The 27,561-nt window shown below is 41.2% G+C and overlaps 1 protein-coding gene across 1 annotated transcript; it reads left to right on the forward strand.

The window, feature by feature from the left end:
- Positions 1-3,058: 3,058 nt before the first annotated feature.
- On the forward strand, positions 3,059-26,063 carry ERLIN2 (ER lipid raft associated 2). Its single transcript, XM_039332945.1, has 12 exons — positions 3,059-3,159; positions 6,745-6,867; positions 7,654-7,735; positions 9,642-9,688; positions 11,885-11,946; positions 12,120-12,245; positions 13,451-13,524; positions 14,162-14,220; positions 14,877-14,968; positions 16,014-16,103; positions 19,723-19,802; positions 20,769-26,063. The coding sequence occupies exons 2-12, from the start codon at positions 6,761-6,763 to the stop codon at positions 20,955-20,957; spliced, it is 1,008 nt and encodes a 335-aa protein (XP_039188879.1). The 5' UTR covers positions 3,059-3,159; positions 6,745-6,760; the 3' UTR covers positions 20,958-26,063.
- Positions 26,064-27,561: the final 1,498 nt, after the last annotated feature.

Here is a 27,561-nt window from a genome sequence, read left to right on the forward strand (position 1 = left end):
TAGCCTGCGCTCAGAAATGGAAGGGGAAAAAAAACCCCTACTGAAGAAGTAATAAATAAAATCCTATCCTGCTGCTGAAATGGATAGGTTAACATTAGAGCTCAAAAATAAAACTGAAACAGACTATTTCGAAATTTGGAATGAAATGTATAAATGGCTAGATTTAAAGAGGCATGCTGGGATGAATGTTGATGATTAAGTTGATAATTTAGAAATCTTTATACCAGTATTCTTTATATAAGATAGAATTAAAAGTTATTTAACCACAATGTATATTATTGAAAGAATGCTCACTTTGTTACAATGTAAAGAAACTTTTTATTTTTTATTTTTTACAAGGTAATACCAATAATATTGTTCAAACCAGGGAAGTTGTATCATGTCCAATGTGTCTTTTTTGTTTCTAACTGTAAATTCAATAAAACTTCGTAAAAAAAAAAAAAAAGAAGAAGAAGAAGAAGAAGCTGGCTCATGCAGCATTTCATATCACTTTGAAGTAAAGACGACCTCTTTATTGCATATACATGCATATTCATATGTAGTAGTGCTCATTATAAACATGGTTGCCCTGATGTGCAGACTGGCTTCTTTACATGAGTAAGCTAGAGGGATTCTGATGCTTTTTTATACAAAGTAAGTGCTAAGCTTGTATGCCAGGTGTCAAACATAACATTTTATTTAAATGTAATTTCAGTTCTATTGTTTGTACATACTTGAACCCACCTCAAGAACTGTCCGGACACCACAATGAGAGTGAGATCTGATAAACTATGTCATGCATCCTGCATGTTGTATGAATCCAGCCAATTATCAGCTCTTCAACAAATCCCAACTAAGGAAAGAATAACTTAGTAAACTGTGGGAAGGACCTTGGGAAATGGGGGATAAAGATGCTGCTTAGGGAACAGTCGGATAATTGGGGGACCCCACAGCTGCATAACAGGCAAAGAAAGAAACTGAGAAGGGATCCCCCCTAACTTATCAGGCTGCAGAAAGAGATGGAAGCAGAGATCTGTGCTTTCAGACTTGCAAGATTCTGTTAACAGAGCCTCAGAATAAAATGGAATTAGTTCATCTGGTCTGTTTCCTGTCTGGTCCAGCTGAGAAAGCTGACAAGTTAGGAATAATCTCCATCGCGTAAGCTTCTCACTGCCCCTATGAAGGGACAGTGACCCAAGTTTTCACTTCTGCCAAGTTTGAATCTAAATAGATTTGGCCAGGCTACAAAAAGAAATACAACAAAGTTCCCGTAACTATAGCAGTTTCTCGAGTTTCTTCCATGGCCGAGCTGTTGGTGTTAATGATTCTTTAACCTTCTAATGCATTTACCATTCTACCTGGTTACATCTTGATATTGTTAACTATAGATCCACAGTTGGATTCTGATTTACTGTCACCAGAGTCAGTTCCAGATAGGCCAGTTTTCTTGTTCAAAAACTTTGTTTGCTTTCACTGTTACGAGAATGCCTTTTTACGTCAGCTCGCAGCAATTTCCTAGTTTACTGCTATTAAAAGAAGAAAGAGCCGAGCCAAGCTCTGATTTATGAAACACCTGCTAAATTCATTAAAAACCTTAAAAGATTTAGTGTATTTTACCAAGGCTTTAAATCTAGGCAAGTGTTTAAAAACTTAATGCTGTGTGTATTTCATCCAAAACACCCTTTTAAGGTTTGTTTTGGAGCTGAGCATTTGGATTGACAAATATTGCCGATATTTCGTTACTTGGTTTTATAAATTGGCCCAGAATTCTTTGGACAGGCTTGCTCTATACATATACATAAAGAGATCGCTATAAAGCAGAGATGAAATTATTCTCCTTCGCTGACATTTTAGATGAGTTTTTCTCCTTATGCTTCTGGATAGTCTTTTCAGAAGTTACAGTAATTTGGCGCATCAGATTTATAGAACTGGGAATAATGTAAAAGCTTACACATTGTTTTCTATTCCCTTTTTTTAGTGGTTTTAATTTGCTGGTGGATTCGCAAACTAAGATTAGCACACAAACTTCTGAAACCCCGGAAGCAGTTTGAAGTAGGCCAGCATTAAGCAGAGTTTGCTGATTCTGAAACCATGGCAAACTATAGTAACTGCTAATCTGCACACCAAAGGTAAAATTCTAAGGAAAGGGAATCTCTTCAGTTTTTTTACCAAACCAGATCAGGACTGAGAGTAAGAAATAAACTTTCCAGATGTTTCTAACTGTGTCAAGAGTTGCAAAGTCATTCTTTGATTAACTTATTATGGAATACATACATTCAAGTTATTGACTATCACCCTGATTGGATCTTTAATTATCTTATTCACACATGTCCAACTATAGCCAGCTTAACTGGGTTATACTAAATATATCAAAACTGGTTGGGTTTATAGGTATAAATGTATTAGTATAATTTAAAAATGACGACATGTTAAGGTAAAATGAAACAGACCGTTTTGTGCAGAGGGTATCCAAGTCCTGTTGTTTGTAATTCATGGTTTATGGCTTAATCTGAGATATGAACTCAATCATCATTACTTTATCAATTATTTAACAACAGTCATCATTTATTCAACTACATGTGGTGCAAAACCCTACCAGGCCAGTTAAGTGACTGAAACACGATGGCCATAGTCATGATTTGCTACTGTCTTCGTGCAATAAGGTATCATCCCAACCTAGATCGTGTAATATTTTTCTCTTACCTCTTAAAAAGTATCGCTGAACGTCTTCATCCAAGCGCGGGCTGCCAATTCAAAAAGGAAGTCAGTCAGCCAGCCAGCCAGCCAGACGTGACCCACGTAAGCCACAGCATCTTCTCCCACGTTTCGAATCACACAACCTCCACCCTTCTTTATCACAGAGGAGGCTGCGTTCTGGGAAACGCGTCTGCCTGCCCCGCTGCTGAGTTCAACGCCGACTTGGGTAACCACCATTCCGACGTTCCGGGTTAACACGCTGAAGAAGGAACTGGAGCCGGCGGCGAAGGAACGGCTCCAAGGGCTCTCGCGCCCTCTGTCGGAGAGAAGATGAAGAAGAAAAAGAAAAAGAAGGCAGCGGCGGCGGCACGCCAAGGGGCGGGGCGAACACTGAACATTGGCGGCGGCTCAGGGAGATGACGTCAGGCGCGCGACTGACCCGGAAGCCAAGGACGGCCATAGCAGCAGGAGGCGCGGGCGGCCGTAAGTGTGCCAAAGGGCTGCGAAGCGCCGCAATCCGCCTGGCTGTCTTTTTCCTGCTAGGCCGGCGGCGCCTCGTTCCCCTCTCCTCCCTCTCGGCGGTGCTCCCGGCTGGGCTCCGCTGTAGGGAGTCTCTCATTACTATCTCCACCTCCCTCCCCAACCGGGTGCTTTGGCCAGGCCGCCTTCTCGCTCCTCTCGCCCCTTTTCGATGGGCCCGGAGAGCGTCCCGTTTCTTTTCATTGGGCAGAAAATAATATATACGGAGGATTGTTTTTATTGATGCTCTATGGAAAGCATGGGCTTCAAGCTAGGGGGAAAAATAATCCAATAATAGTAATAATAATAATAATAATGACAAAAAAGTCTGGATAGTGGACGTGGCAGTGCCTGGAGATAGCAGAATAGACGAGAAAGAACTGGAGAAGATAACAAAATACAAAGACATAGAAATAGAAAGACTGTGGCAAAAGCAAGCAAGGGTAGTACCAATAGTCATAGGCTCCTTGGGTGCAATCCCAAAACAACTGGAGCACCACTTGAACACCATTGGCATTGACAAATTCGCCATTAGTCAATTGCAAAAGGCGGCCTTGCTAGGATCTGCTTCCATCCTGCGATGATATCTGTAATACCATAAAACATCCACATCTGCCTATCCCAGGTCCTGGGAAAGGACTCGATAGGTAGACAAAATGCCAAATCCAGTCTGAACATCTGGCTAACTGTGCGATGATCCGTAATAGTAGTAGTAGTAGTAATAATAATAATAGTTGGAAGGGACCTTGGAGGTCGTCTAGTCCAACCCCTGCTCAGGCAGGCAACCCTATACCGTTTCGGACAAATGGCTGTCCAATTAACAATAATAATAATAGAACGTCCCAGTTTTTAGCTGCAAATTTTGGCCTCCGCTTAAGGCACATTTCATTCAAGCTCAGCTTTCCCAGGTCTGGTTGCCTTCCAGGATGTTGTAAAACCTCTTACAGAAACTTTCAGGTGGCCCTTCTGGGCTCCTGAGGGAAAAGTCTGTTGCCTTTTTTCTTTAGTGGAACAATTTCAACAGCATTTTCCTCTATTATTATGTAGCTCATCTCTCATTTACTTAAGTACAGTTTTCATATCTGGAGAGCTCGGATAGTTGGTGAGGGGGAGGTGTCTTCCTTTGGGAATTTCCTCAGAACAATCTTGTGAGATTTGTTGGCTGGGCTTAAAGTAAATGTGTGAGCTCCATGGTTACTTAACGTAAAGGACTCTTTTGTGTATTTTTATATGTTTGTCAATAGATCCGGTCCAATAAAACCTTATCTTTGTAATCCAAAGAAAATGAAGGTTGGGGAAGAAAATACAGCAAAGTCCCAAAGGATGAAACAGTTGTCTTTCTAAAGCAGGAGTGGCCCATCTTGGCAACTTTAAAACATTGCTGGCTGAGGAATTCTAGGAGTTGAAGTATACAAGTCTTAAAGTTGCCAAGGTTGGACACTGCTGTTCTAAAGGATTAGGTAAGGTGGGAAGAAGAGAAAATCATTTACAGATAGATAAAGGTGCTAGGTGAACTTTTTAAAAAGCTCATTTAAGTTTGTCAGGAGACTAAGTTAATAGTATACCTGACTTCACTATGCCAGGCTAGGACTTGCTGAACAAGTTATAGTTGGTTCAGTTGTTAAGTAATCAAGCTTAGTTCATGCATATAAACCATCATTATTTAGCAGTCACAGCTTATTGTTTAAAAATCATGAGCTTAGTGATTTTTGCAACTTGCCTCATTCTCTTCTATTGGAACTTTATTCATGAAGCTGATGGGCACTGCATTTGTTTTCCAGTTGTGAAAATTTTAGAATTGGGTAATAAGGAATACCATTGACTTAATATAGTTGCAGCCTACAGAAATTGATTAATGTGCATTTCCTGCCATTGGGATATGCCACAAATCATGGGCGTACTTGCAGATTAAGCTCTTCTTGGTTGTCTAAAGAGCTGTTTGGCAAGCTGAGAGAAGCATGAACTACAAGCATTGAAAAGACATGCTAAGTTCTTCCTGCTTGGCGTCCTTACGACTACCGGTAGCAATGGTTGACAATTCAAAGAACTGGCAACTTGGGCACTTTTGTGAGTCACTTGGAAGGCTTCTGAGGATTTTGAATGAGAGGCAAACATTAGCATTTCGAGGTTGTTTGCTCTTTGCAACCTAATTTCTTTAAACACAACACAACATCACAAAGCAAGCATACTACCCATCAGAATTTGGGCCACACTGATAGGAAAAATGTAAGCATGGTCCATGAATCTTAGAATGGGACAGGACAATGGGGTAATTTAGTCCAATTCTCTGGTTCATCAAGATAAAGCAGGGGTGTCAAACTCACGTGACATGTCGCACTGGGTCGCAACTTTTTCCCCATTGCCGGAGCTGGGGTGGGTATGGTTTCGGCATGATGCATCTGGCCAGTGAGCTGACAGTTTGACACCCCTGGGATAAAGCATCAATACTATTGCCTGACCTAGCGCTGCCTAGAAATTGGGAATTCTGGGAATTGCAAACCAGTATATTTCATTAGAATCAAGTTTTTGAGGCTTAAACCTCATTATCACTGGCATATAACAATCTCTGCTTTAATATTGAAAAGGAGAACCTATCACTTGTGATAATCTATAATACAGTTGGAAATTTCTTACACTTCCTGTAAAGACTTTAGCCAAATTCTTGTTTCCACATTGTGATTCTAGTCCTATCTTTTAGAGACACAGGAAAGTCTTAATTTCTGCATGAAGAATATGGTGCTGTTGGCACCAGCCACAGATTTCCTTAGGGTCTGTGCTGGAGAGGTTTACCAGTGGATTGTGTTTAATATTAATAAAATGTCTGTGGCACTATTTGAATGTTCAGCATCAGGTCCTACATAGCAAAAGTTACAATCAGCAGCCCAATTCTTACAGTTCTCTTCTGATCACATTTTTATTTCACACGAATGCTGTAGTTGGGAAAACATCTAAGGATATATGCTTTCCAATAACTTGGTGTTGGTAAATTTGGCAAATTAGACAAATAATGCTCTCTGTTGGAGAGAAGAGTAAAGCTGGTGTGAAAAGAAATTTGGTTTATTCACTTTCTAGTTTATGAGATTTTATTGGGCCCATAACCACTGATAGTTGTGAAATTGATTCCTGTTGCCAAGAGGCCTGAAAATTTGTTCCTGCCACCCTAAAAAGCAGCTGAGGTTTGTAGGAGGTCACAGTACTTTAATCAAATTTAATAAGAAATACAGGTTAACATATCTTCGAGCTATGACGTGAAACAATCTGAATATTCCATGGCAATACAGTTGGTCATCGAACACTAAAAGTAAATATGTAACCCAATTTCCAGTTCTTTCAGAGAACAAACGGCTGCCTATTGATGGAAACAGTATGCTGGGTGTGTGGACTTTGATCCAAACATGCAAGGAAAGCATTATATGATCCGATCATGTAAGATTAACGATAACATGAGACAGAACAGCCTGTCCCCAAAGCAGAGAAGTGGTGTCTTGCACAGATTCACACAAGTGCTTATTTCGCTCCTTTTTTTTTTTTTTTTTTTACCTTTCTCAGGATTGTTTTCTCAGGGATGACTCAGTTAGGTGCCATTGCAGCTTTGGCTGCTAGCCTAATGGCAGCTGCTCTTTTTTCTGCAATACACAAGATTGAAGAAGGGCATATTGGTGTTTACTACAGGTAAGGGCAGATGCTTGGAAGGAGCTGTGCTTTTTGTGTGTGTGTGTGTGCTGTTGCGTGTGTGCTAAGAAATAAGTATTGCGAGATTGAATAAAGCCAAATGTGGATTTTTTTCCTTCTCTTTCAGTCTGGTGCTGTGCATGACTTTTGTTAGGAGAGCGTTCTTTAAGTTGAATGTCACAGATGCAAAAATTTGCTTCTCCTAGACCAGGGGTGTCAAACTGCCGGCCCATGGGCTGGTTGCATCATGCGGAGGCTGTACCCACCCCAGCTCCGGCAATGCAAAAAAAAGTTGCGACACATCATGTGACGCAGCAAGTTTGACACCCGTGTCCCAGACCATTTGAGGACTGTGTGCAATGCATCTCGTTCTGAGTATGTTTACTGAGATTTGCCTGTACATGTTTCCAAATAGCAGCTGCCGAGTGGTTAGCTTGGGACACTTATGGTCTTTTGCTACTGGAAAAGACCACCTTCTTTCATAAATAACTTGAGTAGTTAGATTGAAAAGTCTGGCTCTGATTGTGAGGTTGTTGCAAGCTCAGCGTAATTGCATTTATGCTGAGCTGTGCAAAGATCTTCAGTGTTGTAGGATGCCATATAAATGTTGTAAATAAAGTTTTGATAAAAGGATGCAGGCAAAATGTGATGGTGAGGAAGCAAGCTTTGAGTTTGTTAATGCACTACCTAATCTGGAACTGGTTGTTGAGGGTGTCAAAAAGCTGAAATTCTGGTCAAAGAAGCAGAACACTGTCTGATTTAAATATATGCCTTTCTCCCCAACAGAGGAGGAGCACTCCTGACATCTACAAGTGGACCTGGTTTCCATCTAATGCTCCACTTCATAACTTCCTATAAATCAGTACAGGTATCTTGTCTTTATATATAATTATCTTATGGGGGAGAAGCACACAGATTTCTTATTAGTTGTGCCAGAGCAGTTTTGAATGCTCCCTTATAATAGACATTTCTTGGTAGATTCTAATCTCGACAATAGGAGGTGTCACTTCAGTCCAATGTATATTTTACTTAGCTCAATATTCACAATTGTTTGTATTTTGTTGGGACGAAGCAAATCAACTCCTAACTGATTGGAAAATTTAAATACGTGATTCAATATGTTGTTACTAAAGTATAGAGATCTAGAAGGAAACTTAAATTCGGTATCATCCAGAGATTATCAAGAGATTGAAGCCAGATTTACATTTATATCTTGTAACTGTCACATGGAAGCTGTTCCTAACTGCATCTTTTGTTAATTAATATGTAACCCTCTGATGCCCTTTGTGTATCATGGATGCAAGCTTCAGGAACTGTTCTGTAGTAACTGTTGGGAAAGGAGGAAGGAAAGAAGCTTGCCACACCCCATGGTTCAGAGTCCAGGTTTTCTGTTAAAGGTTGTTTGAGTAAGGAAAAGAATGTGGGAAATGCTTAAGGGGGTTAAAGTAGAATAAAAATGGAATGTGGCATGAAGAGAAATTGTGTCCATGCTTAAATTTGTAATGTAATCTTGGATCTCAATTCCCCATTCGTGATAATCGTAGCTTAGTCTGAAACTGGCTGATCCTAGCTTATCTTGAGAGGAAAATTAGAATACTTACAGTTTTGATTTCCAGTTGCTTTCCATGACCAGGAATTCTGGTTTGCAGTAACCATCATTCATTAGCTTAGCAAGCTATAAACTCCACATTTATTTATTAATCAAACTTATATAGCCATCCATCTCAAACGGTTTACAATAATAACACATAATCCATATAAATCCAACAAGACATATGCGAGCTTGGGACACAAACATTATTTATATACTCCAATTTGTTTAATTCTTTTGTCACTCCAGTGGAAAAGCTGATTTCGTGTGTGGGACACTGTTATTTGGCAATAAAGTTTATTTATTTTTCTTTCCTATTATCTACTTCCCAGATTGACTTAGATCTTAACTGCCCTTTATTATTTTATTGTCCCATAATATGTTTGTTTTGTTTCTTTTCTGCTATGTTTTATTAAGCCTTTCAGTGGCATGCTGGGTTGTTAAAGGGAATTTTATGTCTGAATTTTGTAATGAGCCTATGCAGATCTGCAAATGAAGTTGTTCTTTGCATGGGCCACAGTCCCCCCCCCCACTCCTTCACATTCTTTCCTTTTTTTCTTATCTAAATGGGCCTTAAACCTGTTTTCAAACAAGACTGTCCACTTTTTCACAATAGGGGAAAGAGATTATCTTCAAGACCTGCTCAATCAGCACATTGAATGTATTTGTCTTGAAGTAGTGTTCAGCAACTTTTGGAATGGCCAGTCTGTTTTTGGCTCAGATAACTTGCCGAGAAGATGGGGCTAAGATAGTCAGATAGAGCTAGATGCATTTACCTGAGGTGAGCCAAAGAGACTGACCAATGCTATACAAACCCCTGTGCAAAGATGGGTAGCCCCAGGGCCTCTTTTTGCAGCCCATGGAGCTCTGCACTCCCCAATATTATTCTTCTGCTCCGCTGGGACAAGAAACGTAATTTGGCACCGGTAAATAATAAGTTGTAGCACAACAATTTAAACATCTTCCTCCAAGTCAAGGAGAAAAGTAAAAAGATGGATCTCTTCACAGTTGTGACCTCCTTGATGCAACATTACCTGGTTTCCTGCCACTGTTTATCCCCCCCCCCCCCGAAAGATTATGGGACTGTCGGCTGCCAAATTTGGCCCATCCCCGTTCCAGAAAAAAGGTTTTTTTTTCTTGTCACAGAAGTTGCTTAATAATCATCTTTCTTTCTGCTTTCTAGACCACCTTACAAACAGATGAAGTAAAGAATGTTCCATGTGGCACAAGGTGAGGTTGGACACACACACATCCATCCGTGAATCTGCCAACTCTTTGCTTTTATCTTCTCCACAGTTGCAGGGAGGCTTTAACCTACATAAATCTGGAAAATCTAACTTGGATTAGTGCTTCCCTCTTGTGTATAGATGGGTCGGAAAGTATGGTGCTGTTATTTTTGCTGATTTCAGATAAGATGATGCAAATGGGAAACAGAATCATCTTGCATCTATGATCCTGTATTCGGCTTTCTATGGACCTACCAGTTTGGTCTAGGGCAGGGGTAGGCAACCTTGGCTCTTTTATGACTCATGGACTTCAACTCCCAGAATTCCTGAGCCAGCCATGCTGAGGGGAAAGGGAGAGGTTTCCAAGCTGAGCCATGCTAGTTCAGGAATTCTGAGAGTTGAAGTCCACGAGTCATGAAGGGGCCAAAGTTTCCCTCATGCTGGCTCAGGAATTCTGGGAGTTGAAGTCACGGGTCTTAAAGCAGCCAATGCAATACAGAAATTAAGTGCACCAAAGAAGGAATCCCTAATATTAAAGCATCTTTTATACACCAGGAGTGCATTTCTGCAATTCCCCCCAATATCAATGCAGAGTAATGTTAGGAGTGCAGGGGGTAGGCAACCTTGGCTCTTTTATGATTCGTGGACTTCAACTCCCAGAATTCCTGAGCCAGCCATGCTGAGAGGAAAGGGAAAGGTTTCCAAGCTGAGCCAAACTGGCTCAGGAATTCTGGGAGTTGAAGTCCACGAGTCATAAAAGAGCCAAGGTTGCCTACCCCTGGTCTAGGGATCAAGACATGAGGCTAAAAACCAGGTCCTGCCTTAGACACGAAAACCAGCTGGGTGACTTTGGACCAGTCAATCTCTCTCAGCCCCATTCACCTCACAAGATCGTTGTTGCGGAGAAAATAGGAAGAGGAAGGAGTAGCTATGTTCGCTGCCTTTAGTTACTTATAAAAATAATAAAGGCAAGATAGGGCTAGAAGGTCAGAGATGGAACTAAGCCTAGGGCTCTGTATTTAAAGATGGCTCAGCTAAAGTAGGTTTGTCGGTCTTGAAACCTGGAGCTAGGATGTTTGGCATTCAAAGCTGCAATTATTTCACTGGGGAAAAAAAACAACCCCAAATTATGTAGCTTGACTAATTAATGTAATCATTTCTTTTATTTCTGTTTTCGATGGAGGAGAATATTAGTAGCTCAGGGTTGAAATAAGGGATCCACGGTTCTTTCTGAGCTTGCTTGCTTTCTTGCAGATGTTTCATTACCCCAATTTGGTAACATCATGAAACATCTGCAAGAAAACAACCAAGTTCAGAGAGCATCAATTTCAGTTCCAGTTTCACCCCTTATTTATATGTCATGTAGGGAAAATGCAGACTCTTCCCTTTTTCCAATCCTGATGTTGTAAGTCTTTGAGCAGAATTCTAATGTGGGCATCTTATTTCAGTGCAATTTTTTAAATTATTATCATTATGGCTTGTCACAGAGCTACCTGTCCACCTGTCGAGTCCTTCCCAAGGACCTGGGATAGGCAGGTTGTCACTTGATGGTGTTAAAGATACTGTCACGGGATATTAGGCTGTTCCAAGCAAAGCTGCCTTTTGCCATTTTAAGGGTGAATTTGTCACTGCCAGTGGTATTCAAGTGGTGCTCCAACTGTTTTGGGATTGCACCCAAGGCACTATTACTATTGGTAGTAAATAAAGGTTTCTTTGTTTTTCCCATGCACATGAGAGGCCCGATTTCATTCTATCAGTCCGAAGAATGCTCTTCTTCTGCCACAAGATGGCAATTTTCCCTTTTACTTATCCACAGGAAAGCCTCTTGCAGTGCCCTTAACGTGCATCAATCAATCTAAAATTGCTACCCTTTTTAACAAAAGCACCACTGCAGGTGTTTGGGGGCAGGTGGAGTTCAGTTTCTGAGCTACCTTTTGACACCTTATTCTTTCAATCAGGAGTCTGGTAGCACCTTTTCCCAACTAATGCATTTTATTAAAAGGTGTCAGCTTACGTGAGAAAAACTTAACGCCTTCTAATAGAAAGTGTTAGTCAGGAAAGGTGTTACCAAACTCCTGGTTTGGTTTTTTTGCCAAGAGAGATTAGCACAGCTCTCCACATCTTCCCTTCCAAGTGACCCATCCCAGCAGATGCTCACCTCTCTCTCCCAGTTGATTTTTCTTTTTCTTTTCTTTTGCAGTGGAGGAGTGATGATTTATTTTGACAGGATTGAGGTTGTGAACTTCCTGATCCAAAGTGCGGGTGAGTTATCGCTGCCAACCTCTTTCTCCTCAGAGCTGGATTTGGGATCCCAGGTATTATGAGAACTGGCTGCACCCGTTGTGCTGGAAGAAAGATAAATCACTTGATCATTTCATACCAAGGAAATAAAATTAGGGGTTTGTTTTTTAACACCCTCTTTCCTCTCTCCTTAGTCTACGATATAGTGAAGAACTATACTGCAGATTATGATAAGGCTCTCATCTTCAACAAGATCCACCATGAGCTGAACCAGTTTTGCAGTGTTCACACACTTCAGGAAGTTTATATTGAATTGTTTGGTGAGTGTGTTCAGCAGGACGTGCACAACACTTGAATTAAAATATCTTAAGAGAACTGTTGGGTTACAATTTCTCTAGAATGGAAGGAATTTAAGAGTTAGGTTTGTGAATTTCATTAAGCTGTCTTCCTTTCTCTTTCCCATCATTTGAGAGCATTTATGGGTTTACATATTTGTTAAATCACTCAATCCACAGCAATAGATTTTTACTTTCCTAACATTAATGGCAGCATTGAAAAACTCAAAAGACCAGGTTAGGGACAGAGAAAATCTATGTGGGTGCTAAGAGCAGAGACCGATTTGATGACACAAAATCTATCAATCAAGAAATTAATGGTGCTTTTAGCCAGTCTCAGTGGAAGTAATTAAATGTTGCCATGTGTGATCCATCATTTCATTTGAACCCAGAACTAGCACATAATAGTACATTACATATTCTTCATTAATCTACCCTCATCTTGTTTCAGAAGGCAAATCAGTCCGTTGAAAACAAACAGTGTTTTTGTACGTTAGTGTTTTATAATCACTAAATTTTGGCAGGTCTAGTTGATGAGGCAGGAGTGAAAATTGGCACCATTTCCTTAACGTTAACCTCTGCAACTATTTAGCAGCAAAGGAATATTGGAAAGTGTATTGATTATATCAATGTTTGGTCAAAGATTATAATCTCCTTACTTCTCGATATCCTTAAAATATTGCTGAATTATTAAGTCCCAGCATTCCTCACCATTCACCCTCATGGCTAATATTGCTGGAAGTTCAGCATAAAAGGGGTTGGGATTGAAAGTGAGGCGTTCTGCTTCTAAAGCAGCCACTGTCTCAATAACCCAGGGGTCTTCAAACCTGGCCCTTTTATGACTTGTGGACTTCAACTCCCAGAATTCCTCAGCCAAGCACGCTGGCTAAGGAATTCTGGGAGTTGAAGTCCATAATTCATAAAAGAACCAGGTTTGAAGACCCTTGCAATAACCTATAATTTTTTCCAGGGAATAAGTCCCTTCTCATCCATGTGTCCTATTCTCTCCTGTTTTTAACATGATTGCAGCAATATTGCCTTTGCTGTAAATGGGCGAGCATGTGCAACTGCTTTCCTACTCTTTATTCCTTCTGTTTGCACATGCAGGTATATCAGCAAAGAACCAACAGGGCTGATGGGCTTGTTCCCAATTTCTTGTTTCATGCTCTGTTTGCTTTATCCCTTCCTAGATCAGATTGATGAAAACCTAAAACTGGCTCTCCAACAAGATCTGACATCTATGGCTCCAGGACTCATCATACAGGTAACAAAAAACGCTGGAATGTACCCCAAGAACAACATTTTTGTGCAAAACTTGATAAAGTTCTCAAACATTTTGGTTTCAGGACCCCTTCAGATTCCTAAAAATGATTGAGGACCCCAATAGACCTAGCAATATTTAGTTATTAAAATGGAGAAAAATTAAAATATTTATTATTCAGTTGACTTTATGGACTCCCTGAAAGAGAGTTTGAGAATTGCTGGGACAGAGGACAGAATTGCAAACTAACCTTGATGTTGTCCCTTTTGAAGTTCAGAGATTCCACCAAATCTTGGTTCTAGATTGGTTCTGGATTGTAATCTTTCTTCCCAAGGGAAGCGTCTCAGGTTCTAGGCAACTTGACCGTCTGTAGGCAACTTCCATGCTTAATTTTATTTGCCTGAATAGATCATAAGATTATAAAAAGTTTGGTGCTCATCTAAAGGAGTTATTGAAAGCTCTTATAAGCTCTGCCCAACCTGATAGCTGTTGTTTCCTTTCCTGCTTCAATCACACTAGTTTCCTGTTCACAGATTCAGGATGCCGTCCCTCTTCCCTTTTGAACAGTCAGTTGTGTGGTTCTTAATATTGTCATTTTGAGAGTCTTTCCTCATAATCCTCACTTTTTCTGTTCAATCAGGCAGTCCGAGTTACAAAGCCAAACATCCCAGAAGCAATTCGGAGAAATTATGAGCTCATGTAAGTTTCTGGAATTCTCTTCTTTATAGTGGCTGCATGTGTGCGTGCATTGCACACACCCTATAGGATTATAGAGTTACAGTCAAATGGTACACAGAAAAACACACACTTCTCAGGCTGTTTTACGTACTGCGTGTATTAAGGCCGGGGTCTCCAATCCCGGTCCATGGTTCAGCACCGGGCCGTGCAAACAAGTGAAGCCCTATCCACGGGATGCAGGCAGCATGTGAAACCATGCCCCCTCCAGTCCATGGAAAAAAACTCTTTCCACGGCACCGGTCCCTGGTGCCCAAAAGGTTGGGGGCCACTGCGTTAAGGGCCCCGTTTACTGGCTGTATTGCTGACTAGCCAAGTATCTTGCCCGTATGCCTATTTAGTGTTTTAAAATGTTTTAATATTTTTAATTGTAATATATATTTTTTAATTGTAAGCCACCCAGACTCATTGACTGAGATGGGCTACTATAGAAATTGAATGAATGAATGAATGAATGAATGAATGAATGAATGTTCAGTTTGAGCCATCTGTAGAATCTCTTGTGCTTATTATTTGTGCATATACGTCTGTATTCTAATCCATTCAGTAACTTGAAAGTTGCCTTTTGTTGTGGAAGTCATTTTAATCCTTTAGCTAAAGCCTGTCTTGGTCCCCTCTAGGGAGAGTGAAAAGACAAAACTGTTGATTGCAGCCCAGAAGCAGAAAGTTGTGGAGAAAGAGGCTGAAACGGAGCGCAAAAAGGCTCTCATTGGTTGGTGTGCAGTTCTTGCGATCATGTCTGACTATTCTTGTAGAATTATGCAGAACATAAGAGGTGGTATTTCCTGTTTTTGTCTGTGTGGACTGCATTTTCCAAAAGAGTAAAGAGGGAGGTCAAAATCAGAGGTTAAGAAGTATTGTTGTTGCTAGTTGCGAAGTCGTGTCCGACCCATCGCGACCCCATGGGCAACGTTCCTCAAGGCCTTCCAGTCCTCTACCATCTTCTGGAGTCCATTTAAGCTCACGCCTGCTGCTTCAGTGACTCCATCCAGCCACCTCATTCTCTGGCATCCCCTTCTTCTCTTGCCCTCCATCTTTCCCAGCATCAGGCTCTTCTCCAGTGAGTCCTTCCTTCTCATTAGGTGGCCAAAGTATTTGAGTTTCAACTTCAGGATCTGGCCTTCTAAAGAGCAGTTGGGGTTGATCTCTTCTAGGACTGACCGGTTTGATCGCCTTGCAGTCCAGGGGACTCGCAGGAGTCTTCTCCAGCACCATAGTTCAAAAGCCTCAATTCTTTGTCGCTCAGCTTTCTTATGGTCCAACTTTCACAGCCATTCATTGCAACTGGGAAAACCATGGCCTTGACTATACGTACTTTTGTTGGCAGGGTGTTGTCTCTGCTTTTTAGTATGCTGTCTACATTGTGCATATAATAAATAAGGGAGTATTCTTCCCACTGAATCGAATCCAAACTGGATATGAGCTCAAAATAATTTTAGATTGCAGGCTGCGAATTCTCTGAGAATAAAAATACTCAGGTAGTTTGTGAAATGACGGGGGACAAACTTAACTCTAGGGTAGTTAATCTTCATTAGAGATCAGCAGAGAAATCCTAATTTAAAATATGAAAAAAAACCTCCTTGCCAAAAAGAAGAAGAAAAAAAAACTCCTGAAAAGCTTTACAAGTCATCATTTCTAAGAAGCCTTTGGGGAAAACACCCATACAATGAATGTAGCGCCTCTGCTCTGGGAAATTCTAGTTTCATTGACCATCATTGCTGCCTCCTATAATTGGGAGTGTTTTCTCTCCTACGCAGAGGCAGAAAAAATTGCGCAGGTGGCTGAGATAACGTACGGGCAGAAGGTAATGGAAAAAGAAACGGAGAAGAGGATATCTGAGATTGAAGGTAAGCAGCGGTGTTTTAGAAGTGTCCGTCCTGTCTGATGATTTTAACTCCCCAATAATGTTCCCTGTTTGAAGATGACCAGAAATCTAGGAAGGAGATGAATGCAGTTTTCAGACAGAACAAGCAAATTCCAAAAAAAATCTTGATGATGTTAATGAAGATGATCCTGTTTTGGGTGAATCGGTAGCGTCTGTGGTGAAAATCTGAAGTAGCAGCATCTTGTGACTTGCTTCTGTTTAATCACATTCTTCTGTCTTCAGCTGTAGGAGCCTCTCCCCGTTTCACTGGCTTTGGAAGAATCTTTTCCTTCCTTATTCCAGTTTTTATTAAGCCATAAGGAGGTAAATCATAGAATCATGGAGTGGGAAGGACAGTATTTAGACTGTTGAGTTCTAACCCCTGCTTAGTGCAGAAATCCAAATTAAAGAATCCATTACAATTCAGCTTTTCTTAAAAACTTCCAGCAAAGGCTACTCATCACTTCTAAATCCTCCTTTTTGAACTGCTATTAAACAAAGAAACAGAAAACTGGCTGTTAACCATTGCTTGTTACCAATGGAAGTTTCTCCTAACTTCCATTGAAGGCTGTGCAGTAGGCAGATTTGAGCAACAAATTGCATTGCGCTTGTGTCAGAGGCACTGGGCCGTTTCCAGGTTGAAAGGATGAGTCGGTGACATCACTGTTTGCCCAGGGGATGCCCAATTGAGGGCTCCTTTCATGTCCCTGTTAATGTGCCCAACCAAAGTGATACCTATTTATCTACTTGTGAATGCACATTTTTGAACTGTAAGGTCGGCAGGAGCTGGAGGGAATGATGGGAACTCACCCCATCCCATGTTAGCATTTGCGTTTCGAACGTGGACTTGCTGCTTGTCAACTCAGCGTCCTATCCGTGCCACAAATGAGGCAGAATGAATTGGCTACCCCTCCTTTTTCCAATAATTTCTCTTCACTTCCCCAACCTGCAGGCCTTAAAAAAAAAAAAAACAATCCCACCTGCCCCTTGTGCACAGACTTTGAAATTAGCTGAAGTTCTAGGCCAGTGGTGGCGAACCTACGGCACGGGTGCCAGAGGCGGCACTCAGAGCCCTCTCTGTGGGCACACGCGCCGTCGCCCCAGTCCTAGGCCTGCAGCTGGGTTTTATAAAACCTTTTCGCTTTAGGCCTCTGCAGCCATGTACAAAAAAAAAAAAGTTCAATCAATCAGTCAATTTCAACTTCTCACGGGGAAAAAAAAGATCTTGCAAAGTTGGAATTGATTGATTGAACTTTTTAGTCCCACCCAGTCTGCCGTTACCACCGCAGCTACATCCACCCAATGGGCCACATCCACCCAATGGGCCACACCCACCCGGCACCCGACGATGCATAAGTGGGTTTTGGGTTGCAGTTTGGGCACTCGGTCTCTAAAAGGTTCGCCATCACTGGTTTAGGAGATTGGCATCTGGATCACAAGACGCCCAGGTGACATCTCCACCAACCCGGGTTTTTCTCTGCATCACAAGCCAGGATTGAACCAGGGCGCTTTGCCTATAAAGCATCTGTTGTGTCACCGAGCCAAAGCCTTCAAACTGGCCTTGTAAGAAGGAGATGCTGACCTGAGGATGGCCCGTTGGTTGATCCTTTTGGGGAATAAGCTGCTGGAGCAGGGAAAAAGCTCCTCTAAGCACCAGTTTGCTAAGCTAGGTTCATTAAGAAGCTTGTCAAGCATTGCAGCATGTCCCCAAGGAGCTAATTAGTGGCTTACAGATCAGCAGCGCCTCATTAGGCAGGTCCTGGCAGAGGGCTAATAGCTTGCTTTTACATCTAGACTGTGTTGCTGAGTGCCAGGCCTTTGAAACGATCCAGCTGTATCCTAAGCGATTGAAGGAGAGAAGACAGGACATCCAGCTGTATCCTAAGTAGCAAACTTGGGGCTTTGTTGAGACTCATGTAACTGCTCTGGCAATTGGATACTTTACTGCAGGGGTCTTCAAACTTGGCCCTTTTATGACTTGTGGACTTCAACTCCCAGAATTCTGGGAGTTGAAGTCCACAAGTCATAAAAGGGCCAAGTTTGAAGACCCCTGCTTTTGAATTGCACACCCTTCGGGCTGTTGGATTGGTGCATTGGTATAAGAACAGAAATGGATGTCTTAATGGACGGGTGGGTGTCAAAACAGCATGAGTACAGACTTCCCCATTGACCTGGCTTGTCAGGAAGTCACAAAAGGTGATCATATGACCCCGGGACATTGCCGCCGTCACAAATATGAGCCCATTGCCCAGCATCTGAATTTTGACTGTGAGGATGCTGCAAAGGTCGTAAGTGTGAAAAAGTCTTAAGTCCCTTTTTTTTTCAGTACCAGCGTAAATGTTGGGCTCGGTTTTGGTCGTATTTAGTGGTTACTTTCTAAACTTGGAAATTCTCCCTCTTAGAATAACAGCTTTGCAAACTGTCAAAGCGCTGCAACCCTTTTTTATTGGTTTGTTTTCCTGGGGGTGGAAGGTTATGCAACAGATTATGCTTGGCGTGGAACAAAAACATTTCAGTGGAAGTAGGAAGCGGAGGATGACACGGGCTGTCAGCGTAGGCAGAATCAGAATTCTGTGTACTTTTCCATCAGTGCTGTCGTTCAGCCGTGTGTTTTGTAGGGAATTGAATTCTCATCTCCCGGATCTAATTCCAGCTATCTCTACCTCACTGACTCATGTGTGTGTGTGTGTTTTGGGGGGAGGGAATTGGACCTTTTGCTCAGAAACTAGAAACAGTCTAAATCAGTGGTTCTCAACCTGTGGGTCGGGACCCCATTTGGGGTCGAATGACCATTTCACGGGGGTCGCCAAACAACGCAGTCCGCCATTTTTCCCCCTTTTCCTTAGCTGTGCTCCTCCCTTTTATTCTATTGGCTTTTGAAAGCCAATAGAATAGACTCTCTTGAATAGAGTCTAATTCTATTGGCTTTCAAAAGCCAGTAGGAATTGTCCAGGCTGTCTCTGCCCTGCTGAGCCCACCAAAAGTCCCATTCTGCAAACGGTGCTGCACCAGTTGAGTAGTCCTCGACTTACGACCGGTTGAGTAGTCCTTGACTTACGACCGTTTGGGGGTTGCGGCATTAAAAAGATTGAGAACCACTGGTATAAATTATATCTGTTCCACTTGATTCTGAAAAGCATCTTGATTTATCTGTAGAAAAGTTTTGAGTTTTTAACTGGAGCCTAACCGCACTGTTCAGATGTCTTTTTGTCACTGATCCATAAGCTGAGTGGAAGAAATCTTGGCCGTGCCAGGGTGATCCCGCCTTCTCGCTTTGCCTAACCTGGTGCCCTTCACACTACTGGCTGTGGTGATATCCAGAATACCTGCAGGGTATCATATTAAGGAAAACTGCTGTGCTCCATTTCCTCCTCCAGATTGTCCTCTTGACGGTTGGCTGTAACCTTTTGCTTCGTGTTGTTCTGAGCAAGATTGTGCTAAAGAGAATGAATGACTCCAATCTGAAGATAGGAATCAGCATTTCTTCTTCTAGAAAATGCCTTCTCCTCCTCCTTTAATTTTAATTTTCACATATTTTCAGGGTCTCTTGAGACTTCTCCGTGTTTGGAAGTCTTATTCACCCACCTCCCTGCTTTTTGCAGATGCCGCATTCCTCGCTAGAGAAAAAGCGAAAGCGGATGCTGAATGTTACACCGCCATGAAGGTAGCCGAAGCCAACAAGGTGAGAGATTCAGCCGTGCTTCAGTGGCCTGGAGCTCAGTTTATTGATGCTGCAACTGCAGAAGCTTTAAAGTTGTTTTGATCTTTATTCTCACTGCACTTGTGCCCTTGTCTGAGCGCCTCCATCCTCAGGTTGTTGATGGAATGTGTATGACTCCAAAAACCTTATTGATTTAAAAAGATGTTCCTGATTACTTGGTAACCACTGACTTTTCTAGTTACTTATTTATGGACCAGTTTGTGGCTGGCAAACCATGCTAGGCTTTCTTTTTCCTCCTGGACACAGAAGTAGATGTTTCTCTCACGTGGCCCCTACATGATAGTTATAGCCGCAGCACTGAGATATTATAAGATACGTAAGATATTTACACAACGTGCTAAATCCCAAAGGTAGATTAATAGCTATGTTTCCCCCATGTACAGATATTGTGCTTGTTTGTTTATTTGTGTCAGAAGCATCACAGTCAAAATAAGGCACACTTACTATATGACATAAAATTTAAAACATATACAAATTAAACAGATCTTAGCCAGAAACTAGCAACATTAATTGCGTTCTGTCACGCTGCCATGAGGTACACAAGTGTACAATGATCAGGACACAAAGGGCAGGTATATATATATATATATATGTTGTCTGCACATCACCACAGTTGCAAAGAACACAAGCCACTGGGTAGCCTCATTTGTGCAGAGTGTTTCTGGATATTGTGCTATATTCAAACAAATAAACTATTATTACGGCTCAATGCAGTAGCCTATTTATACAACACAGCAAGGCAGTGGCTGAATCAACTAACCAGTCTTCTTTTAGCTTTATCTTGCACATTTGTGTGTGTGGGGGGGTCTGTTTTTGAAGTATTATAAGCCACACTGTTGATAATTAAATCCAAAGACTGAGCAGAAGTCTTGAAAGCTCTTTTTCATAACTGGACTGTGGGTTTCCTCTCTTTCTCTCTCCTTGCAGCTAAAACTGACGCCGGAATACTTGCAATTAATGAAATACAAAGCGATTGCCTCCAATAGCAAAATCTACTTTGGCAAAGATATACCCAACATGTTTATGGACCACGGTGCGACTCCCACTAAGTTTTCTGAAGGACAGGCAGAGGAGCTAAAAGTTGAAAATTGGCTGGAAACAGGGGAAGATTTGTGAAGTCCGGAACAGACAGAAGGGCAGCACAACCCCTGTCTGAAGCCATCCAAACTGGCTTTTGGGCATTTGATGTGCGGTCTCTATCTTCCAGGGAGTGGGGAACCATTGAGCCCATTGGACTAGGGGAAAAAAAACACTCTTTCTGTTCTGAAAAGACAGCCTGAAGAAGCACTGCAACAGACTCCTGACTTCATCTTTCTTAGCGGTCAAGATACACTGCCTTATTGATCTTTGTGCCGATGGAGAGAGCAACAGTGAATCATGCTAAAAGAAGAGGCGGTTTCCCCATGATTGACTCTGCCTCCACTTCAATTAGATAAAGCAGGCTCAGATTTATTTTTGGAGCAAGAGAAACCTTTTCATGTGAGAAACTCAACGATCCCCTTATACTTGTACGTATACTATAGGTCCACCCCGTAGGGAAAAAAAACAAAAACAAATTTGGAGAATTGAAAAAAGGACTCGCTCTCTCGTTTGGTGTTGGAAAATTAGTCTTGATATAGCCCAACCTTATTCCTTCTAAAAGTCTTGGAACTGCCAACTCCCCAGAATGTAAGTTGCTGGGGAAGTTGACCGGGAAGTCTGTGAGTTACAGTCCCAAATCTTCTGAAGGGCATACGGTTCAGTAGGCTAATATTTTTTGGGACAATATGTTTATGAGCAGATCATCTCTGCATGTTGAATTATTTGCATTCATGAGCGTAGTCTCCAGTCATTGGATTTCACCAGTAGTCAGTGGCAGCCTATTCCTTCAAAAATAAAGGTGCTAATTTTGATTTTTTTAAAAAAAAAAAACACTACAGATTAAAAGCCTTGGCATGGAAACTTGGAGCATTAAACATTAACTAAAGATATGTCGATTGGTGCTTATTTCAAGAGCTGCAAAGCACATCTAGATCCAAGGTCCACCTTTCCACCTTGTAGAAATTGGTTGGGACAGTCCTAGGACAAACGTCAGGTGAGATGTTTCTTTTGCCCTTACATTAAAGGCAGCTTTTCCTGGAGAAGGGCTTGTCATCTGTCTGGAAGTTTCTTCTATAATAAGACGCAATTCATAGAGGGAATCGGTAGAGAAGCTTAATGTGATTCTGGTTTTCAGCAGACGGTCTGGAATGGACCTGGGTAACTACTGATTCAATGATCTTAACACAATCTACTAGCCATATCATTGTGGTTCACCGGGTAATTGGCAGCCCCTTTGCAGAACCCAGATCAGATTGATCAAGTCTCATCAGATAGGGATGCCTTCTGGCTTGACTAGTCTCCAATTGTGCAGCATCGGGGTCTCTCCTGTGCCACTGCTTTATGGATAAAATGCACACATCCAGCATTGCTATATTCTAGAAGGCTGCCCTTTGAAGTGATCCACAAGGAGGTGAAATAGTTTGGGAACCAATTCTTAACACTTTTTTTTCCCCCTGGGGCCAATCCAGCAAGCAGGAATTTAGTGATGTCTCAGATGGTGCTCTTATTCTGTTAGGTGTGTATATTTCCATTAAGAATGGGGGGGGGGGGCGTGTTGCATGTGTTCCTAGAAATGGCTTGCTCCAAAAAACAGATTGAGAGAACTTTCTGTCCCCCCCCCCCCGGAAACAGAAGGACTTTTTCATTCTTCTTGTTGGCCTGTGCTAAATATTTATCTTGCATGGGCTAGTGTTTCTCAGTCTTACCAACTAAGATGTGTGGACTTCAACTCCCTGAATCCCCAGCCAGCCATGATGGCTGGTTGTGGAATTCTGGGAGTTGAAGTCTACATGTCTTGAAAGTTGTAAAGGTTGAGACAAAGTGATATAAAATATTCTGCTTTAATCCCAAAATTCTTGTATTTGGGGTAAGAATCCTTCTAGGCCTGAAATCCTATTTGTAATCCAAACAGTCTGTAACAAAGGCCCCTTTTTTTTTCTGCTTGTAGTAGGGGAACCATTTAAAAAAAAATCACTGATCAACGTTTACTGATTGAATAGCTGGTGTATCAGTAGCATATATTTTCCTTCTTTTAAGCTGTAGCAAGTAGGGCTATAATATCTTGAAACTGGCAGAACCAAGAACTCCAGACCTCTTAAGTGATGATACTCAAAAGACTTTTGTCATCTTAAGTCTAATCAGTGCTTCCCACTGTAAGGTCAGTGCCCAGTAGCCACAAGGCTTGAATAAGCCCTCTTGCTAAATCATCTTTTGTGCCTGTTCCATAATGTGTTAGGAATGCAAGCTTTCCTAGGTCCTTTTTAAAGTATGCTTTGCCTATGCTGGACAAAGACCAAGTAAAAAAAAAAACTTTCTGATTGCTTCTTGTTCTCTTTCCTTTTCTATTTTTTTTCCCCAAACAACCTGGTCAATTTTCAGTTGTCTTCAGCTAAGATGTCCTGCACCTTTCTCGGAATATGCTAGTGAAAAATCCCTCTTGTTCTGTCCCTCTGTTCCATCAGCTAATTGAGAGGATGATCTTTATGGCATGCTGGTTTTGAATCTTCATAGGAAATTGTTATCAGTCTGATTATAGTCCTTGGTTCTTGAAGTATGACTTTGGGAGAGAGGTGTTTCCACATTAACATTTCTTTTTTCTCAACATGCAAGCGAGATTGAGGCGAGCCTCTTTACAAAACGGGGACCGCTATTTAGAATCCATGGCCTGCAAACTAAAGGAGTCTCAGGCGCTTTGCCAGATGTGCCTTAAATTTCACATGTGTTTTTTCCTTAGCCCAGGGCTGTCCAGCCTTGGCAACTTTTTAAGACCTGTGGACTTCAGCTCCCAGAATTCATCAGCCAGCCACCCTGGCTGGAGTTTCTGGGAGTTGTAGTCCACAAGTCTTAACATTGCCAAGGTTGGACACCCCTGCCTTAGCGTATTTCTCCACCTGCAGTTGCTTTTTTCCACATTGTGTAAAGCTGAGCTAATGTAACATTCAGATTTCTTCTGGAACAAAGGAAGCTGTATGGAGAACATCTGCCTGTTCCACTAAAACTGGAAAAAAAAGAATCTTAGTAGCCAGCATGACAGTGCTAAGATACCCTTAATTATTAATCCAAGGAAACTGCTTTATCCTATGAATAACCTTTGCATTATATGAGTTTTTATGGAGGCGATAAGACTTATATTTGGGTTGTGTTATACTTAAAATTGCCAGCACTAGAGAGGTCACACAATTGGCCAGGTCAATTAAATATAACAATACCTTACGTGTGTATCTGATTGGTTGGTATTCTTGAGATACTAGCTTTCTGGGGAATACATTTTTAATACAGGTGCATTCAATCATGTGAACCCTCACCCTTCAATTGACGGGATAGATGAGACACCGGTGTCCCATTTTGTGTTAGAATTGGGCCTTTACTGTGCAGCTGAATTAAATAGTGCTTATGTACAATACAATATAGACTGTAGGGAAAGCAGAGCAAAAGCATGAAGTGTACTTCTTTTTGTGTGACTTCTTTTGTTGTGCACGAATAAAGGCTTGCAAGAGTTATATGTCATTACCCCCAAATTCATGGGGAGAAACCCATTAAATGTGCCACAGGCTTTCTCACAGTGCATTGTTCTGAATTGGGGCTGCTTGTTGAAGCCCCTAGAACTGCAATAACATCAGGAGTGTAGGTTTTTTTTACTATTCTGATTTAAAGACCATTTCGGACCTTATAAAGTAACTTGGCATTCTTCCATGTCTGATAAATGCAAGTCATAAAACATTAGATCCTTTTAACATGTGGCTTTGTAATGTATTCCTCTATTCTTCAAAAAATCCCGTTTCTCACTAGGACGAAACAGAAGAAGGAATTATTTTTTTAAGGATGAACCCAATCTGAGGCTATATCAAATTAATTCTGAAAATATTGGGACCTTAAGGCACCCAAGCCAAGGTTTTGACACTGAAATATGCAATACAACATTACTTTTCCTCATTCTGATAGTCTCCAGGTGTTAGGAAACAGAGGTGCGACACATCTGGAGGTCACGGAAGGTGTATACCACAGGGAATTTGACTGGGCTGGAGGAGGTATATTAGAAAATGTATTTCTCTTCATAGATGTGCTTCTATTTATTATACACTGCCCGGTGTCCATCCTCAGTTACCATTTGACCTTCCAGCAGCAGGTTTTTCATGTGGACGTCACAGGTTTTTCCTTGTCAATTGAAAGTACAGAAAGTTAGAAACTAATAGTTCAGAAATGGTATGGTAAAATAGCTTAGGCACTAAAATGGGTCTGTAACGATGTCTTAATTTCTGAATTGTACAGTTGGATTTCATTGCCTGAATTATGTCCAATCTTCCAATAGAAGAAAGGTACTATTTTTCGAGCTTTCTTCCTATTAAAGTTTGCAGACTCAATGATGCGTGCACTAGAATATAAAGTTAATAAGCATTCACGTAAGATTTACGGGAGCAGTGGCATTTGATTTTTTTTCTTCATGTATAAAAGATTAGGATATCTCTCTCTTTCCCTTTCTCTCTCTCTCTCTCCCCCCCTTCTCTCTCACACACACACTTTTTTAAACTAGTAAATACTAAATTCCAGCAAAGCCAAAGTATATTATGTGACTTTTTATATGACACTGATGTATAAAAACATGGCTTAGAATAAATCTTTAGGATTTTTTAACTATATGGACTAACTAAATGGAACTTTAAAGTTCTGTTCAATTTTAAAAAAAAAGGCAGCATTCCGTAATTAAGATGTGCATGATTTCTCCTGATAATTATATTCTGTCCAACCCATTAAATACTAGAAATATTGATTTTTGTGTTCCGTCTATGTAAAAGAATGTGCGCGCAAGAGAGAACTGCTTTGTTAAAACGAGCCTTTCTCCACTGCTCACTCTTCAGGTTTTGAGCAACTAATTTTTCTATTTCCTTTTTTTATCACCATTGAACAAAATAACGCTTATTTCCTGTATGCAAGGATGTGAAAAAGGACTTTTACACTTCAAATGAGCTCTCCACGGAAGGAGGCAATCATTGTTGCTGGCTTTTGGGACATCTGCTGTTCCACCATGCTGCTGTGCTTCTAATCTGTTCGATTGTTTCCTTAGAAAATTGTGTATTAAACTGCCGGTACATTTTGATATTTATTGTAATGACTCAATAAAAATGTTCTTTGCTTTTAGAATAAGTACACCTTAATGTGTGTGTTTAGGGAATCTCTTTTCAGAGTGAAAAATAAGGAATTGCTGCACGTATGCTGGGGTTTGAAATAATGTTGGTGGGAGGGAGGCACAAAAATAGTTGAAGAATCTAAGAATTGGATAGTATCTTGGAAACATTTCCTGAGCACAAGAAACACATACAAAAAAAAGGTCTTATTTTAAATTGAGACATTTTATGGAGCTGTTCTGCCAAGCACTCCTGCGGGGTTCACTAGAACTTGATTATCAGAGATCTTTCATCTTTTTAAACTTCAGGCATAAATCATTTATGCCTTTACAAGGTTGAAACATGTGTTTCACTATTGCATTGTAACTCTTTATTTTATAAATGTCCTGGAGAAAAGCAAGCACTGTGTGTTCCTTATTGGCAAGTACAGATGGGAAAGGTAGTCCATACTTGGTGAAAAAGGTTGGGTAGGTGGTGGTGTCAGCTGAATTTATTTAACAATGCTGTGTGTGTGATGCTGTGATTTATTTAACAATGGTTTATTAAATGAAACAGTTGGCGGCGGAAACCAAAAGCATTACAGCTGAGCAAGTTGTCCCAATCAGTCTAGTGGCCCTACAAATATGGGGGGGTTGGGTGGAATCTTTAATGATAATATCTGCCCCGTTCTTCCCAGACCTCTTCCCCCTCACACACTATTCTTCCCTCTTCCTAAAATGAAAATCTTGCATTTTCAGATACATTGGATTCCAAGGATAGCTTTCAGCTTCTCTCTCTGATCAATGGGGAAGATGGGTGTCCAAACAAGCGTGCACAAGCCACCCTGTTGGTGTCAACTAGTGTAGACCATTCTTGGGGCTCAAGCAATGAGCCATCCAGAAATGAGCCAAGGTAGAAACAGAAAGGAGGAAAGCAAGATCAGGGTAAGCATAGGGAAACCAAAAGGTTTCTAGAAATAAATTAGCAAACTCCCAAGGGGGAAAACCTGGCTGTGTATTTGCAGCAAACCTGGAAAATGGGGAAGGTGACTAGGGAACTTCATGCATCCCAGAGGCAAGCACACCTGCTGCCATCTTTCACTGGTGAAAAAAGTAAGGTTTTACATTTAGGCAAGAAAAACCAAATGCACAGGTACAGTATAGCTGATACCTTGCTCAATAGTAATAACTGTGAGAGGGATCTCGGAGTCCTAGTGGACAATCACTTAAATAGGAGCCAGCTGTGTGCAGCAGCATCCAAAAAAGCCAACACAGTGCTAGGGTGCATTAACGGATAGAATCAAGATCACATGAAGTGTTAATACCACTTTACAATGCCTTGGTAAGGCAACACTTGGAATACTGCATCCAATTTTGGTCACTACGATATAAAAAAGATGTTGGGACTCTAGAAAGATACAGAGAAGAGCAACAAAGATCATTAGGGGACTGGAGGCTAAAGCATATAAGGAACGGCTGCTGGAATTGGGTATATCTAGTTTAATGAAGAGAAGGGTGATGGGGGACGTGATAGCAGTC

Source organism: Crotalus tigris, unplaced genomic scaffold, assembly GCF_016545835.1.
Source record: "Crotalus tigris isolate CLP2741 ecotype Arizona unplaced genomic scaffold, ASM1654583v1 scf7180000024470.1849372, whole genome shotgun sequence".
NCBI classification, from domain to species: domain Eukaryota; kingdom Metazoa; phylum Chordata; class Lepidosauria; order Squamata; family Viperidae; genus Crotalus; species Crotalus tigris.